The following is an 18,651-nucleotide window of genomic DNA, read 5'->3' as shown; positions in this document are numbered from 1 at the left end:
TGCATGGTCTGCAGAATTCGGAAAAGCTCCCCCTTTTTGGAGCCATGGCATCAAGGCCGTTATCTGGGATACCAATTCAGGGGGCGTTGACTCGCAATTACCCACAGGGACAACAGGTACCACAGGGGTTATGCCCTGTGGTACTGACACAGCTGGCAGGGCGGGTGCCGGGTGTGGCACACCTGTACCCGGGATTGTGGGCACCGGTGGGGAAGCAGGCCCAGCGTCTACTGGTTGACCTACCGGCACCGGCACCACGGGGGCAAGGGGTGTAGGCATAGGTATATGCGGGGGTGGCACAACCGCCGCCGGCACGGAAGGTGCCGGCTCTACTGGCCCTGGGGTGGGGGTGTCCTCCCTGGGTCTCTTGGACTTAGACTTCGTAGGTGAGGTGATAAAATCCCCCCTTGGCACTGGTGCAACCCTCTTGCGAATAGGCCTACCCGATGGACCTGGGGCGTCACCATGCTTCTCATTAAAACGTGCTTCCAGCTCATTTACTTTCCCTAGCTGCTGCTTCATGTCTTTCATGTCACGCATCATGGCCCGCATCATAGCCTCCATGTTGGACCCCTTCTTTCCACCCCGTGGACCTGGCATGATGCTACCCCCGACAACAGCAGCCTACTCTCTCAATATCACAACAGGCCAACTGTGTGTACCTTTTAGATGGAGGGTGACCAGGGGGCTTTCAGCACCATGCAACGGCGACCGCAACACTAGCGGCTTGTCCGCTTATGTAAGGGGTGAGTAAATCTAATGTAGACCCACCCGGCGGCCACCAGGAGCGATGAATGCCAGCCCCCCGTACCCCTCTTACCGACCAGTCAATCCTGCGTAGTCACGGCGGTATCGGACTGCAATCACGCCCCAAACCACGTCGCACGATGACTGTCCGTACTTCTTCTCTGCGGTTGAATTGCGCCAATAATGTCAGGTCAAACGAGTAAATCTGCGCGGAATAACGTCGTTAGGTGCCTGAAATGGATAAAAATATTAACACCGTGCGATAACACAGGAACCGGCTTACGCCACCCTAGTGTAGATAATAACACAACACTCTCTCCTTAGGCCAGCGAAAAAGGGGGGCGCCTAAAATACCTAATGAATTAAATTCTTACAATGCCCTGCCCGCTGCCCACAATTTCCCCCCTTTGTCATGTAATGAACAACAGGCATAAACGCAGTTATAAAAGCCAATTCACTGTTTTTGAACAATTAAATTACTGAAACTGCCTCAGTTTACACCAACCCTGAAAAGTTAAACGAGGTTTTAATTGCATAAATTGTCAATAGATTGTGCAATAACACCCACTCATGCCGGGAACATTTATCCTTTAATAAGCAGCAATTTCATAAAACGTGGAATCCACAATTTACCCAAAATTGCCAACTTTCATTGAGGTCTCCCCTCCAGTTCCTGCCCTGGTCGACCCTGCCTCGCTTCCCCCTGTGTCAATTGCACCAAACTCACATGCAATAGTAATCGCGGGAAAACACAAGCGCAAAAAACCAGGCAGGAATCCTTCCCCTGCCGCTATAAAGGCGGGAAATATAATGTCCTCGCAGTGCCCCCACACAAAAGGATTTTTACCGCCCAAATCGTCAGTGCGTGCTCACAGACATGCAGTAGTAATCGCGGGAAAACACAAGCGCAAAAAACCAGGCAGGAATCCTTCCCCTGCCGCTATAAAGGCGGGAAATATAATGTCCTCGCAGTGCCCCCACACAAAAGGATTTTTACCGCCCAAATCGTCAGTGCGTGCTCACAGACGGTCCCTCTCTTTAACCCGCACGTTCACGGATCCCCGATCCAGCGCCCCCTCCCGTAAAATACCTCTTTCTCTTGAGCAGCCTGACCGATCGCAGGAAAAAACCACCTGCTCCTCAAACCGCACAATCGCCGCTCGTGTCCCGTTCTCCTCAGCGCGAGGGGAGATGAATTCGATCGCGCTGCTGCAACCAGTGACGCGACAGCCCCTCGTCGAACGTGGAATCTGCCACAAACAAAAGCGGAAAGGTTAGGGCACCACACACCGCCGTGGGGCAGGATCGTCACGCTCAGCACAATGTTCTGGAACCTGTAAAATAAAATAAAAAGAAAGTTAAAAACAAAGAAGCCCCGAACGCGGGGCACAACGTTCAGCGAGGGAGCGTCCAGGGACAAGGGGGTCTCCTGGGCGCTCCCTACCTCTTATTCCCGAGGGGCCGGATGGCCCCTCCTATCGCCCGCCCCCCCTGACCCGGAACCACTACATTGAATCCGGGTCAGGAGGGCCGCCGGCCAATCGGCGGTGGGCCGCACCCCCAGGGCACGCCCCCACCGTCGAATGACCACGAGGGAAAAGGGGGGGCGACGGTCGCCGCGCCGCCATGCGTGCGGGGGGGCCGAGGGCCCCCCCTTTTCATACTCATTGCCCAGTCCCGATCTGTCCTACATTCCACCCTACCCCACCCCCTCTCTCCTTCATGTATTGCCTCTCGCTATCTATATCCTCCATCCTTCTCTTCCAGTCCTCCTTCTCTCCTCCTCTCCCTCTCTCTCTTTCTCTCTCCTACATGTTCTTTGCTGCCTTTCTGTACCCAGTATTCATTCCTTAACTCCTTGGGTTTCTTTCCCTTCTATCACCCCATCCTACCCCCCTCCCCTCCCATGATATCACCCCTCGGGCCCCTCCCCAACGACATTTATTGAGTGGCCCCTGGCATTTTAGCTTGTGCCAGCTACCTCAGAGATCAACAAGCATTTGCAATACAATAGGTCTCGCAATTGCGAGATTATAAGCTATTGGCATTGTAAATGACTATGCCGTTTATGTATGTGTTTGAAAAACTTGCAATAATAAAAGGCATTGTCATTTAAATATCAATAGGTCAAAGTTTCGAAAATGCGTGACCTTATTGCATTGCAAATGCCTGTTAAGTTAGACTGATTCTGTTTTGTCTAGGAAGCATACAGCTGTCCTGGCCAGTACAGTTGTATGGCTTACACACCAACATGGCCACCCATCTGTTATGTTGCCTGCCCATCTCCCTCTAAACAAACCGTGATGCTATAAAAATCGAAAGCACAATATCAAGATTGTGGTTAAATTGAATCGGTTTGTCCTCATTTCGCCACATTTTACAGAGCCAATTTGTACTAAGTGAGATATCATTCAGACATGTAATGCTTAAAATACCATTCTAAGAATGATTCTTTTTAGATACAGTGCTTCCAAAGCTCACGATATTTTACTCCACTCTTTACTGGATCTATATGCTGGAATCATTGCACGAGTTTTTACAAAACAAGCTGTCTCACCAGGCTCAGTTGAATCATTTTCTCTCTCTGGCACGGGTGAGCAGCATGTGAATGATTTTATTGCTGTGCTGTTTTGCAAACTATTTTAATGTTGGATGTAATCGTGGTCGATAGATGCTGTGCATTAGTTTGTATTAACGATTGCCTCAAATGTTCTTGAGTGCGTCCAAAATATAAAACTATTAACTTAATATTTATTGTCACTATTCATTTTGCAATTGTCAAAACTAAATTAGTTACCTTGTCGTACTGCATATTGTCTTCAGGTGCATTTCAAATTGGTTTGATAGTTGGAAGATCTAGTTGCACTTTATGTTAAGCAAATAGGATTAACTGCTGTTTTTGCTTTTTTCATGTGCAGGACACCTGGTACCGGACTGTATGACAATTTAGCGCAATACAATATTCCATGTCCGGAAGCTATTTTCGATATCAATTACTTTACCCATAATCCAAGGCCATTCTTTGCATTGGCTAAGGAATTGTATCCTGGAAAGTACAGGCCGAACTTTGTCCATTACTTTGTCCGAATGCTGCATGAAAAGGGATGCTTGTTGAGGCTGTATACACAGAATATTGATGGCCTGGAAAGAAGTAAGAATATTTTGTGTTCTAAGTGTATTAAGTGTTAGTGCCTTATTTCACACAGTAGTCTCGGTGTCGTTGCGCACATGTCAACCTGGTACCTTGTGACTAGTCCCTATGTCTCTGGGTGAGTGAGCACGCCAAGTCAAGTCACATCCGTCTAAAGACATTGAGAAAGTACATGCACATTATGGAATAGAAGCACGTGATTTCAAGAAGAATAGGTCTAATTTATAGGCGGGTTATAAAATCATCTGTTCCTGATGCCGCAGTTGTTTAGGTTTATACCAATAACAATGGATAGACAGAAGAAAAATAATTCTGACCATAAGAAATGCAGATCATAAAAGCTGTGTTGGGTGAAATCCATCCGACTAAATACTATTCAGACCCTGTACTCCAGGGGAATATTGTCCTCCAAAAAATGAAATCGAGGAGAAATTAAGCTCATCCTTTTCAAATAATGTGTCAAAGTGTTGCACCCAGCATGAATCCTCTATCGACCAGTGATCATGAATTCCGCGCTGGGATGAAACCTTTCTCTCAGGAACATTGTGTCCTACTAGAATGTTTTATCTTTGGATCAGTGTCCCAGAGAGTAATACCGCATAGAAGTAAAAGCCTCAGATTAGTGGGCATGTGAATATCAACCCTCTTTGCCATGCCTGTTTAGGATGTCCTTTAGTGATGTCTTTTCCACGATGCAAGAAGAATTATCCACCATAATACAAGGGCTCAATAATAAAAACATCAAAGTTCTTTTGCCAGAAAATGTGTTCTTCTGCAGACGTTCTATCATTTAGAGCGGCCACTCTTTCAATGAACTCCAGTGTCTTCATTGCTAGAATGATGGTATTTTGTATTGTGAAATGAAACTTTAAATATTTCTCCGCCTTAAAGATCCATTCTGTTGCCAACTCTGATTTATCAGCTTCCTTGAGAGTTTTATAGGTACTATGCTACTTATATTGGCTCTTGATCAACACTCTGGTTAAAATGGGTGCATGAGTAGTCTCTCTTCCTCCGGAATACTCATACTTTAAAATCGTTACATCAATTTAGATCTGTGTCGTCAGATCATATAACTATAGTTCTCAGCATTGGAGCTCTTAAAAATTAACCTACCATTTTAGATCTTTTTCGACTGTGAATGTGCACACTAAATGTATTATTTTCAATGCCACAGTGTGATTTTTTCCGCGGGCGTGTTTTCCCTGAGACCCAAAGCTCCACAAGAAATCGATGTGCTAAATAGTGGGGGATTCACTTCTAGAGCTGGTGCTTTACTTAAAATGCTCACAAACAGAGGGCATTTTTCAATGACCTGCCCTTGCTTGCAAGCAGTGTGGCCATGAAATGTCTGAGATGCCCATGAAGACAGGATTCACTGACCGTACCCAGAAAATTATATTCCAGCTTGTCCATTGGCATAGAATGCAGTAGTGCTGAGTAGAGTAGGGTAGAGTTCAGTGGTGTAGAGTGCAGTGTTGCTGAGAGTAGTGTCGTAGTGTGCAGTGGTGAGGAGTGACATAGAGCTGAGTGATGTAGAGTGGCATAGAGTGCAGTGGTGTTGAGTACAGTGGTGCAAAGTAGAGTGCAGTGGCATAGAGTACAGTGGCGTATAGTGGTGCAGAGTAGAGTGCAGGGACTTTCAGTGGAGTGGGGTAGAGTGCATTGGCACAGAGTGTTGTAGAGTATAGTGTTATAGAGTGCAGCGACAGAATTTAGCAGGGTACAATTCAGCGGCATAGAATGCAGTGGCATAGATTAGAGGTGGTGCATAGAGTGCAGTGGTGTAGAGTAGAGTGGCATAGGCAGTGGCAAGAGTGGTGCAGAGTAGAATGGCGTAAAGTGGTGCAAAGTAGAATGGCACAGAGTGCAGTGGTGTAGAGTGGTATAGAGTTCAGTGGCGCAGAGTTCAGTGGTGTAGAGAGGACTGGCGTAGACTACAGGAGTGCAGAGTAGAATCAGTGGTATAGATCAGATATTGTTTCAGAGTAGAGCGAAGTGGCATTGAACAGATATTGTTTCAGAATAGAGTGGAGTGGTGCGGGGTAGAGTGCAGTGGTGTACAGTAATGGCATAAAGCGGTGGAATGCAGTTGTATAGTGCAGTGGTGCAGAGTAGATTATAATGGCGTACAGCGGTTTGGCATAGAGTAAGACGTGTAGAGTGTAGTGGTACAGGGTAGAGTGCTGTAGTACAGAGTGGAGTGGGGTAGAGTCAGTGTTGCAGAGTGGTGTAGAGTGGAGTTGTACAGAGTAGAGTGGTGTGGCCTGACTGGAGTGGTATAGAGTAGAGTGCATTGGCATAGAGTAGAGTGGTGCAGAGTAGAGAGGCGTGGAGTCAAGTAGTGTGGAGTCAAGTAGCATAGAGTGAAGTGGTGCAGAGTGGAGTAGAGTACAGTGGTGCAGAGTGAAGTGGCGTAAAGTGGAGTGGTGCAGAGTAGAGTGCAGTGGAGTGGCGCGGCAAGGTGCAAAGTAGAGTAGAATGGAGTATGCATGATATGGTAGCACACTGCCATTACAGACAACACATTTTCAGTTGAAATGATCATTACATTTGCCCAGATTTACAGTTTTACACATAAAACTGTACAGCGCACAAACAATGGTCCTCATTATGATGCCGGTCGGACGAGCGTCCGACCGACATTGTAGCAGGAATAGGACCACCCAACAAGGAGTGGGAGGTCCCACCCGCCAAATTACAATGCGACCGCCAGCACAGCAGTTGGAAACATACCCTTTACTATTGCGGCTTGTGCAGCTGGCCGGAAAAGTGCCGCAGCAAAGGCCGCAATAGTACAGGGTAGGTTTTCAAACATCTGTGCACCGTGTGGTGCATGGTATGCGCTGCTTGAATCTTTGGGGGATGCAACATGTGCCACCCTGGGGCCCATAGTGGAGGCCCACGGGTGACGAGGGCCCTGCTAGTGCCCCCCAAAGTCCTACCTTTACATGGTCGTCAGACCGCAATGTGAAGGCAGAGTGATAAGGGACATCGTAATTCCTACAGTGGTGCCTCCCCAGGCACCGCCTCCATTGTAGGGTATTGCGCTCTGATCGATGGGCTCCTTGAGCCTGTCCGAGCTGTCGGTCTTTCCCTCGCCTGCTGCTTTCAACCGACCGACCGAATCATAATGTGTCGGACCGCAGACCCAGATGTCGGATGGACTGCCACTGACGGCCTGTTGGTGGCGGTCCATCCATCATCATAATCGGGCCCAATGTGTGGAAATGGTATTGCATAGTGTATTGATTTGTTTTGATCATATTAAAGTATTTGTTTCCAACATAGTTCAGAATTACCAAAAAAATTCGCTTCATTTCTGCTTTGCTAATTGATATATTCTGAAATACTTTTACAGTACATTTAAATGTTGTTGTGTGCTAGAAAAAAAAAACTTTCGTCTACCCCCAGTATTCACCCAGATTGTCACATAAGCCATCTCACTGTGAAGTCTGAGAAAGAAAATTAAACACCAAGCTCCCTCAGAAGACAGAGCCCGACATTAGACCTCTGTCGTTCAGTGCACAGCAAATGTGGCAAGAAAAGAACAAGATTAACAGGCCTGTGAGGCACTTGTGGGAGAATACAAGGAGAGGTAGTGTGAAAAGGCTTTGCTCCATGGGACGGGCGTACTGAACCTTGAACAGCCTAAAACTAATAAAGCCAGAAAATAAAAAGCCAGAAAATGTGAGTTACAAACCACAAAGCCAATGGTAAGCAAGGGGTGGAATGCATTCTCAGGGAAGGTTTCTGAATGCTCTCAGGATGTCTTTTGCAAACTAGACAGCTGTGCTGTCTGGTAGGCTTCAACCTTAAAAAGGTTCTGCAATAATGAACTATGAAAAACAGTTGCAAAAAAATGATCTTGGATAAAATAAAGAAATAGACAAAGGAAAGGAATTAATGAAAGATGGAAAAAACCTAAGAGGAAACAAGTAAAGAGGCAGACCCCAGTGCAAGGGCTTGAGCTGCTAGAGAGGCAATGCCTCCTTGTGTCTCTAGAGGAAAAATTTACAAAGGTCCATTTTTCCTTCAGTAAATGTGTTCATCGACATAGATATAATAGACTACCATCAGGGACATGGAGTGGGCATTGATGGTGACCTTGTGGCTACCCCTAACATAATATAGACCCACTAGTCACATACCGTGATTATTCTTTACAATTTTGTGGCTGTTTTGGCATAAGAGACCCGTCTTTGGTATATCATGGACATTACTAGCGACAATGTGGCTATTTTTGGTATACCAGTGGCCCGTTCTTGTTATACTGTGTACATTCCAAGCAACATTTTGGCTATCCATTACAATAATATCCCGTTCTTGGAATATGATGACTATCCTTGATAACATTCTGTCTCTTTGTGGCATTTGAGTGGCTCTATTATGACATTCTGGACCTCCATGATATAATATCCCATAATACACATATTGTGGGCATTCATAACATATATGTTGCCACCAATTTTAAAGTGGTGGGACTGCCAAGAAGCAGCTAATCTTTGAATAATAGTGAACATATGTAACATAATTACGGCAGTGTTTGGCACAATAGGTCCATGCCATATTATGGACACCCTGGTATTTGAACAGGGTTCTCCAAAGTCGGTCCAGGAGGGCCAGATCCATGACAGATTTTTAGCATATCTCATTTAGATAAATGTAGTTATCCTAAAAATCTGGCACGCATCCGGCCCTCCAGGACCACTATCATATGGAAGCATAATCTGTCCATGTGTGACAGTAGAAAATGTATGCAGTTGATGAAAATGACAAGCTGATTTTTGGGCCCAAACAAGTCTTTATAAAAAATATTGAAATCCGTCATTTCAGTCAGAATTACTCATGAAAATGGTTAGTTTCTGTTTGTAGAAATATAACTTATTCCAACAATGAATTTTGTATGTTATGGTAACATTTCTGAATTTTCAGATATTGTCAAGCTAATGTTTAAAAAAAATATATGCAGGAAACATTGGTGCTGAGTTCAGAAAGCACTTCATTGTTTGTCTGTTAGTTAATAACTTTTGTGGAGGCATTTCATACATTGAGAAGGATTTATATTTTCTCTACTGCTGTCCGTGGCTTTAGTATGTAAGAGTGGTGTAACCTGTATGCTGCCAAGCCTACGAAGTCTTGTAATTGAACGGTCGCCTTTGAATTTGTTAAGTGTTGCCCTCGACGCGTGCGATAGTCCAATTTAAACCTCTGATTTTACCACCCTGCATCTTCCAGATAGTTTCTGAGGACTCACATTTTACTGTGAATCCACTTGGAAGCTGGAAAAGGTAATCTGAAGTAAAGAAAGATGCAGTATATATTTAAAAAACTGGTAAACCATGTGAGATTTATAATTAGATTAATCTAACTGCCTTTGTTAGCAATATCGCTTTAGCCAATTGTCATTGGACATTGGTTTTAAAAATCCACTGTATTATTTATTCCGCCTTTTGTCAGGGAAAGCCTGCGAAAGCTTCACATCTATTTCATCTAGCATTCATTTTTTTGCAATTTTATATAGCGCAAACTCGACCCGAAGGTGTCAGAGCACTTTACATGAGCACCAGTTGCATTGCAGACAAACGCATTCATTTTTTTAGGTACAGGGAGGGTAAGTGATTTGCCCAGAATCACAGGATGTTTGAGCCTCCCGCCAAACTCGAAAGTTGAGCTTGAAAGTTGGCAGCCCTAGCCGTTATGCCACACCCTGTTTATTTCCGAAACAAAAAAATGAATGTGTGTCCGTCCTCATGTAACGTAACTGGTGCTATGTAAAGCGCTCTGATACCTGATTCGGTTCGGGTCTAGTTCGCGCTATATAAAACTCTGCAAAAAAAAAAAAAACAGTGAATGTAATAGAATAACTTAAAATGGCGCTATGGAGCTTGGATGGCAGCAAGCATGCTCCCAGAGCCGGCTCTGACTTTAGGTCCCAGTCCTAAATGTATTTCCCTAACTGATAGAGGAAAAGAAGGGGAACCGTAGGCAAGGTGGTAGAGTGTGCTGGATATCAGCCTCATACTCTGAAGCAGTTATCCCCTGGGAACCTAATATGCTTCAAGATACCGTTGGAGGGAGTGCAATTCCTCCAATGACCTGACGTCCGTGAGCGGGATCAGCTGTGGTTTCCTAAAGTGAGTAACCCACTGTAGGAGGGAGCCGGCCATATGCTCTCTTACTTGTGTGGTGGACATTGGTTTAACAAGGACCGGAGTGCATTGCTACGGCTTTGAGAACTGTGAGTAGATGTGTGTATGCAGGAACTCTCCCTGGGAGCAGCAGATGGGCAGGTAAGGTATGCAGTGATAGCAGGGACACATAGTGCATGGCAGAAATAAATCGAGGTGGGCCAAGGAGGACATGCCCCAGCCCCACAAAAGTAGCAACAAGGAGGCTGAAGAGAGGTGGATCCCTCTAGTGGCAACCTAGCATGGGGGCAGAAAGGCACGATGGCACACAATCATGAAAAAGCCTCCTGAATAGTGTCACATCCCTGATGAAAAAGATGGTTGCAGAGCATCCATAAAGGAGATGGGTCGCAGCAGGTAGAGGACCAAGCAAGCCATATGGAGTATGAAGTGAAGGCACATTTATGGTTTTGAGCTTTCTGGTCGTCCCCTCAGATAGCCTGTTTGAGGCAGTGAAGGATTTTTCGTGGAGCAATTTACTTCCCCCAGGGCACTCGGGAGAGTCAAGGGAAGGGCATATAGGCTTGATGATGTTTTATTGTTGGTGAAGAACCTTATTGCTTGGAAATGAAATGCTTAAAAAACTTTATTTTTAAATCTCAATAAAAATATTTAGTTTTAAGGTAGTGCTACGGAAAATGATTGTAGCCCCGAATATCCGAAAAATTATTGTGCTCTGTACATTTGATTCTTTTGTTTCAGTTGCTGGAATTCCTTCGGAGAAGCTGGTTGAGGCACATGGGTCCTTCTTAACAGCCTCATGTCATCTGTGCTACACACCATTTCCAGCTAAAGAAGCACAGGTAAATTGAAAACGCCTAACATTCAAAAGGCTGTTTTAATATCACCCATAATAGTCTTCAAATATTTCATTATTATTTCAATTATGCAAGCCAATTGATTCAAAATTTAGAATTTGTTTTTAGAATCTTAATACTTTCTTTTAGTTGTACATACTTTTCAGTACCACCATATTTGTGCTCCTTCATCAACGATTGTGGACATTTGAACATGTCAGAAGTTGTGAACTGTGAAATTGTATTTTTTACAGATAGAGACTACTATCCACAGATTCCTCACCTTGTAAATGTACCCCGGCAGCACATTGGATCCAGAAACGTTTGATAACAAATTTGCCTAACGTCGGTAGGTGGTATCATGTGGTTCCCTATTGGATCCATCTTGCCCTAGATGTTAAGTCGGGCCTGTATATCTGCACTACTTCCCCGCGCTGACATCACTTCCTTTCTTTTCCCGCGTTCCAACACAGATCGAGAGCTCCTTCAAATTCCGTCAGTCTGACAAGATTTTCCACAGTTGTTTCTCAGTGTGCAATGTATTCCCCTAAAATAACATGGTTTAAGCAGACTGGTAGGATTGTCTTTGTCAGACGTCGGTAATCGATACCCACCAGGTCTGTCTCTGGTGCTTTGGGTCCAAGCATGACTTGGCATCCTACCACAGCAAAGCCAAACTTGACCTCACTGAACTACGTAAGAAGTCAAAGAAGACACTGTCCTGGTTGAAGTTGAGGGTGCAGACATGCTCTCGCTCCCAAGTTCGATCTCTGGACTGGTCTTCGTCGAAGTAACAGAGTTTGGGTAGGTCCCAATAAAATCTGAGCTGCACAAGAGTTACAAGCATGGGTCTCTATCTTCCCACCACTCACAACAATCTGAGTCGCATGATGCACAGGTATCTCTAGGCTGCAGAGTTGTTCCCAGACTTCAGAAGTGATTCCGACAACTGCTCCCGATGCACCCTGTGCCATCAGGGATGCCACAGTAGATCTGTTAGCTCAGGTTGGCTGTGCACAATATCTTTGGTACTCCACCTGATCGCGCTGGAGTTCCTTCAGGCCCTAAGGATACAAGTTGGGCTTCAGTGGGGCTACCAACAGCGGATCCCTCCCTAATGCCAAATCCAGCATTCAGCCTCATTCCGAAGCCCTCCATGAACATCCGATGGATCCTTAGGCATCGCAACCCATACCATCACTCAGAGCCTCAACGCCTCAAAATCTTCGAACACATGAAATGAACTAAAAGGAGTACAAAAATGATGAGATGTTAAAGGGATTGTACCATGGATACTCCTGTTTTGGTTTTGGTCAGGTGACCTGTTAATAAGGAATGTTCTTGTATAATTGATCGAAAAACATCCTTTTGATATTATTGTGGGCAAAGAACTGTGAAAAAGGTTCAAGGATATTTGTGTTATTTTGTGTTTTTTTGTACATAAATAAGTGGTTTGTATATTGTGTATATATATATATGTGTATGAGTTGTGTATATATATGTGTTAAACAGAGTAACAATTGATATACAATTAACCCTTCGAAAAAGAAATGGTTTATTAAATGAAATATATAAACCAACAAGTTTAAATTAATCTTTTGGATTGCCAGCGAGCGTGAGGAATGTAAAAGAAATTTACGATTCATTTAAAAAGAATAACTTTAATGAGGAGGAGATAATTAATGGTTTATCCAGTATTATGGGTGTCTTTCATAGATTCACATGCCTGAATCATTCCCCGTCGTCGAGATGGGAGCCCCGGTAATAGAAAAGTAATGTCCTATAGACATACATAGAGAAAAATAGGCCTAAGGGCCTTGCCTTAGTAGCCTATCTATGTCCTTTTGTAAAAAAAGGACCAAATTTCCAAAGGTAGCCAATCAGCTACCACCTCCCTCTAGAACCTTCCTGCCAGGAGCCTCAGTCTCTCAGATTTTCTACCGCACGTTGTGCTAGGGAGTCCCCACCTGAGCTCTCCTCAGGTTTCTTCAAATTCTCTCCTTTTCTTCAAAAAACTTGGATTATACTTCAACTATGACTGATCAACAGAAAAAAGGACTCTTCAGAGCTTGTTCTTCTTGTGGCAAGAAGAGACTGCACGTCGACGACAAGCATGAGACTTGCCTCTACTGCCTCTACCCTGACCATACAGTAAAGGACTGCAGGGTATGTAGAACATTCTCTACCAAAACACTTAAGGATAGAGAAGGCAGACTGCTCCTCTGGTTAAACAGACTCAAAACCAGAGATGATGAGGTGCTCTCCTCGGAGGGCAGTGAAATGGCTTCAGTTTCCTCAAAACTGTCCTTAAAAAGGCCAAGGGAGGCTTCCCCTGGCCATTCAGACGTCCCTCACAAAAAGACTACTTCAAAGTCTTCTGAGGCAAGATCTGACACGTCTGTGAAGGATGCTGCAACCTTCAGAAAGCCATCGCAGTCCTCGTCGTCTACTTCCACGACGTTCTCTTCAAGAAAAACGAACTATGTCTCCACATCGACGACGACAGTCTCGACGACGGTGGCATCGTCAGCCTTGACTTCAACGACGACGACCACCCACTCGTCGACGACGGGTAAGCCAATATCGTCGATTGTACTTATTAAAAAACAGCAATCGTTTGTCAAAACTCCGTCGTCGTCGACAAAACAGAAAACACCGACATCGTCGACGAGAATTCAGTCGACATCCACCGCATCGTCGACGAAGACACTGACGACGGTAGGAGCACCGCCGACGACAAATGCACCGTCGACGGCTACTACGCCGACGACGACGAAACTGCCGTCGACGACCACATCGACGACGGCGAAAGTACCGTCGACGACCACATCGACGACGGCGAAATTACCGTCGACGACCACATCGACGACGGCGAAGGCACCGTCGACGGCCACATCGACGACGGCGAAGGCACCTTCGACGGCCGCACCGTCGACGACCGCCCCGTCGACGACAGCTTCATCGGCGAAGGGACACTCGACGCTTGAAAAACGATCGACGTCGATACCGTCGACGGCACCAACGACGACCTCGTCGACGACGACATCATCGACGCCATGGAAAAAAGCGGAGTTGGTTCCATCAAAAAAGGTCACCAAACTCACTATTACGCCCGAATTAACATCACCCAGTAGGGTTCAAACACAGCTCCCTTCTCACATACTACAAGATGACGAATCAGATGATGAACAATTCGAACAAGCTACTAGCCCGTCAGATCTCAATGTCAAATGCCAGAGTACTGACGATGACGGAGATGATGTTATTATTACGGAGGACACTGTTCAGGCTCAGGTACATACTCGAGTCACTCCAATGATCGTATTGCCGGCTGAGATAGTTAATGATCTTCAATTCCTGATCACAGACTATAAAAAACGATTCCCAGAATCATCGGCGACACCTTCACATGACAATTCTCAAGAATCTTCCAAACAGCAAAGATCACCAAGGACAAGACCAGCGCCTTTGGTTATTCCTCAAGATAGTGAACAAGTTCACAACATCCAATCCTCTGATGATGACGACGAACCTCCTGAGGAAGGTGAGGTTAGAGATGACCTCTCTCAAAACAGAGATGATGAGGATTACGTTGCTCATTCTCCGGCCACACCGGAACCCAGCACGTCAGACTCTCCACCAGTGGATATCGGTGGATTCCACAATTTAATAGAGAGAGCGGCCACTAGATTTCACATGGCAATGGAAACAAAAGTAACGGATTGTTTCTTGTATGACTTTAAAGACCCCATAAGGAAGGAGGCAAGGTCCATTCCCATAATAGAGCACATCTGGGAACAGGGGCTACAACTCATGCAAACACCTGCATCTGTTTCAATAGTGGTCCCTAGACTGGATAAAAAATATAGAGCTCCGTCAACGGCACCCACTTGCTTTAATTCACATCCAAAACCAGATTCGGTCGTCACTCAAGCCACCCAGAAGAACTCCAGAAACCCATCCTCGCCACTGTCAGCACCACCAGACAAGGAGGGCAGGAAATTAGATGGCATAGGCAAACGCTTCTCCACAACGTCAGCCATGACGGTCAAAGTGGCCAACGCCATTGCTCTGCTAGGCAGATACAATAGGCAACTATGGGAAGATATTGCTCCATATCTCACGCACGTACCTGACAACTTGAAAGATGAGGTCCAGGTACTCCTTCATGAAGGTCAAATGTCAGCATCAGAAATCATAGATTCAGCCGTCGATGTCGCCATGACAGGCTTCAGACAGCTTGCAGGCGCCGCAGTTTTGCGCAGACAAGGATGGCTCAAAGCGACGTCCTTCAGACAAGAGGTACAAACCAAAGTTGTAGATATGCCCTATGACGGAAAACAACTATTTGGAGCTAAAATAGATGAAGCCTTGCAGACGATAAAGAAAGACACCGATACTGCAAGAGCTCTCGGGACTTTACAATTCAGAAACCAGTCCTTTCGAGGGCACAGAGGAAGAGGACAATCCACATACAGAGGATCCTATCAAGGCAAATCCACATACTCATACAATCAAAATCGCTCACAATATCCGCAGCGACAGCAACAACAAAGTCGTCAGACCTCCTACGGGAGATCGAACTTCAGGGGCAAATCTCAAAAGAAAACGGCTGGCGGAAGACAATGACCATTTCCCGCAGCCAGTCCCTCCACCGTCCTGTCCGCTCAAAATTGGTGGCAAGCTGACACATTTCCTCCACAATTGGAAATTGATTACGACGGATCGGTGGGTACTACAATTAATTCAACACGGTCACACCTTGGAATTCAACTCCATCCCACCGTTAACTCCTCCTCACAAACATCATCACAAACACCTTCGTATGTTACTAAAGGAAATCTCTTCCATGATAAAAAAGGGAGCAATAGAGCGAGTCCCATCAGCTCAAAAGGGAAAGGGATTTTATTCCCGCTTCTTTTTAATCCAACAGAAAAAGAAGAAATGGAGGCCCATTCTAGATCTCAGGGCGCTCAATGCCTTCCTGAAAAGCCAATCGTTTCGAATGGTGACTATCCAGGAAATCTTAGGCTCCCTGGAGGAAGGAGACTTTATGACATCTTTGGACCTGCAAGATGCATATTACCATGTCCCAATACACAGACGACACAAAAAATTCCTACGATTCGAAGTAGCAGGTCTCCACTACCAATTTTGTGTCCTCCCATTTGGCCTCAAATCAGCGCCTCGCATTTTTACAAAGTGCCTGGCTCCTGTGGCAGCTTACCTGAGACAACAGAATCACCAGGTCTTCCCCTACCTGGACGACTGGCTGGTGAAAGCACCGTCTCTCACAGACGCGCAGCTGTCTTCCAACGCCTGTCTCGATATTTTCCGGAACCTAGGTTTGACTCTCAACTTCGAAAAATCTACTTTACAACCCACCAGGATAATAACATTCCTGGGGGCCACTATCAACACCATTTCCTCCAAAGCTTTCCCGTCTCAGGAAAGAAAAAGCAAACTGATGACTCTAGCTACCGCAATATCTTCAAAACAAACCATCAAAGTAAGGATTTTCAAATCTCTTCTAGGGATGATGTCTTCCTGCATTCTACTCATCCCTCACTGTCGGCTCAGAATGCGCCCCCTTCAGGAGGCCCTGACCAAACAGTGGACCCAATGTACAGATTCCTTCGAAGATCACATAGTCATCACTCGACAAATATCCGAGACACTGGGTTGGTGGATGAAGCACAAGAACCTATCCAAAGGTCTCACGTTCTTGTTACCAGAAACTCCACACGTCATAACGACGGACGCATCTCTCGAAGGATGGGGTGCAGTCCTTCAAGACTTACAAATCAGCGGCAGATGGTCGGAGCAAGAGAAGGCTCTGCATATCAACCTCCTAGAACTACGTGCAGTCCTTCACTCCCTACAGGCATTCCTCCCTCGCATCAAAAATTCAGCAGTGCTAGTGAGGACGGACAACACGACCACAATGCACTACTTAAACAAGCAGAGAGGGACACGCTCGCTGACGCTGTCTCGCGAATCACAAAAAATTTGGAACTGGCTACTACTCAACAACATCACATTAACATCAGAGTATGTCCCAGGAAAAGACAACGTCATAGCAGACGCTCTCAGCAGACAGAGGTCAATGTCCCACGAATGGGAACTGAACCAACAAGTTCTAGACAACATCTTCTCGGCATGGGGAAAACCACAAATAGACCTCTTCGCCACCAAGGAGAACAAAAAATGCCACGGCTTCGCAAGTTGGCATCCCCAACAGAGGTCATTAGGAAATGCATTTTCCATCGCATGGCGCAACGTGTTTGCGTACGCATTTCCGCCATTTCCCCTGATAAGCAGAGTCATCCGGAAAATGAAAATGGAGCATTGCACATTGATTCTCATTGCCCCATACTGGCCGAGACAACATTGGTTTGCGGACTTCCGTCGCCTCTCAGTCCGACCATCAATCCAACTGCCTCAACATCCCTCTCTACTCTCGATGTCCAAAGGCCAGATACTCCACCCGAATCTGAAATCTCTCAGATTATCGGCTTGGCTCCTGAGTACCGAGAATTCTGTCACCTAAGCATCCCGCAGGAGTGCAAGGAAGTCCTAGCTAAAGCAAGAGCAGTTAGCACGAACAAAACTTATTCCTTGAAATGGAAACGATTTTGTATTTGGTGTAAAGACAACAATATACACCCTTTCAGGATCACTCCAGAGCAGATACTGCCTTATCTCCTGCATCTGGCCCAAACAGGTCTTGCGCATGCTTCCATCAGGGTACACCTGGCAGCAATCTCACGCTTCACGAGGTCTTCAAAAGGCCCTTCACTATGGTCCAACAGACTGATAAAACAGTTTCTTAAAGGGCTTTACAGATCTTTCCCTAGACCAAGGCGAATACCACCAACGTGGCATCTGAATATTGTACTCAATCAATTAATGAAACATCCATTTGAACCTATCCATAGGGCTGATATCAAATACATTTCCTGGAAAACTGCACTTCTTTTAGCTTTAACATCAGAAGAAGGGTCAGTGAGTTACAAGCTCTTTCGATACAGGATCCTTTCTTGCAATTTAGAGAGGACAGAGTCATATTAAGAACCAACCCCCGTTTCATTCCTAAAGTCCCCTCGGACTTCCATCTCAATGAACCGCTTGTGCTTCGCTCATTCTTCCCGAACCCAGGCACAGTGGCTGAAAGATCTCTTCACTCTTTGGACATTAAGAGATGTCTAAAATTTTACCTGGACAAAACGAAAGCTTTCAGAAAGACAAAACAACTTTTCGTTGCCTTCAGCAGGCCGAGAAAAGGCATGCCACTCTCCAAACAATCCATTTCCAGATGGATATCGGCAGTAATTGCATTTTGTCATGACAAAGCCGGACGTCCATTACATTCCACAGTCCGAGCACATTCCACGAGAGCTGTGTCCACATCGGCAGCACTATTCGCTGGTGTACCGATTCTGGACATCTGCAGAGCGGCCACCTGGAAATCGCCGCACACCTTTACCAGACACTACTGCCTGGACACGGAACTGATGCAGGATGCAGCTGTGGGCCAAGCTGTACTTCGCCATCTCTTCCAGTAAGATGAGCCTTCCTACTTCCCACCGTCCTGCAATGGTATGCACATTTATTTACTTTACTCTTTATATTACTGATGGTATCTAGTCACATGATATGTATTATCTCAGACTGTTATATTCCATCGCATATGTGCATAATGTATTGCTTGCTATTCTGATTCAGGCATGTGAATCTATGAAAGACACCCATAATACTGGATAAG

At 45.6% G+C, this 18,651-nt stretch overlaps 1 protein-coding gene across 1 annotated transcript in view; it reads left to right on the top strand.

Moving 5' to 3' along the window:
• LOC144812334 (NAD-dependent protein deacetylase sirtuin-3-like) overlaps nt 1-18,651 on the top strand; it is a 401,094-nt gene that overhangs the window by 344,573 nt on the left and 37,870 nt on the right. Inside the window, exons 4-5 of the mRNA XM_078673929.1 lie at nt 3,666-3,898; nt 10,792-10,892. Coding sequence (XP_078530055.1) covers nt 3,666-3,898; nt 10,792-10,892 — 334 coding nt within the window. The remainder of the gene's footprint in view (nt 1-3,665; nt 3,899-10,791; nt 10,893-18,651) is intronic.

Source organism: Lissotriton helveticus, chromosome 1_1 (genome assembly GCF_964261635.1).
Source record: "Lissotriton helveticus chromosome 1_1, aLisHel1.1, whole genome shotgun sequence".
In the NCBI taxonomy this organism is placed as follows: domain Eukaryota; kingdom Metazoa; phylum Chordata; class Amphibia; order Caudata; family Salamandridae; genus Lissotriton; species Lissotriton helveticus.
This window is presented reverse-complemented; position numbering and strand designations above follow the sequence as displayed.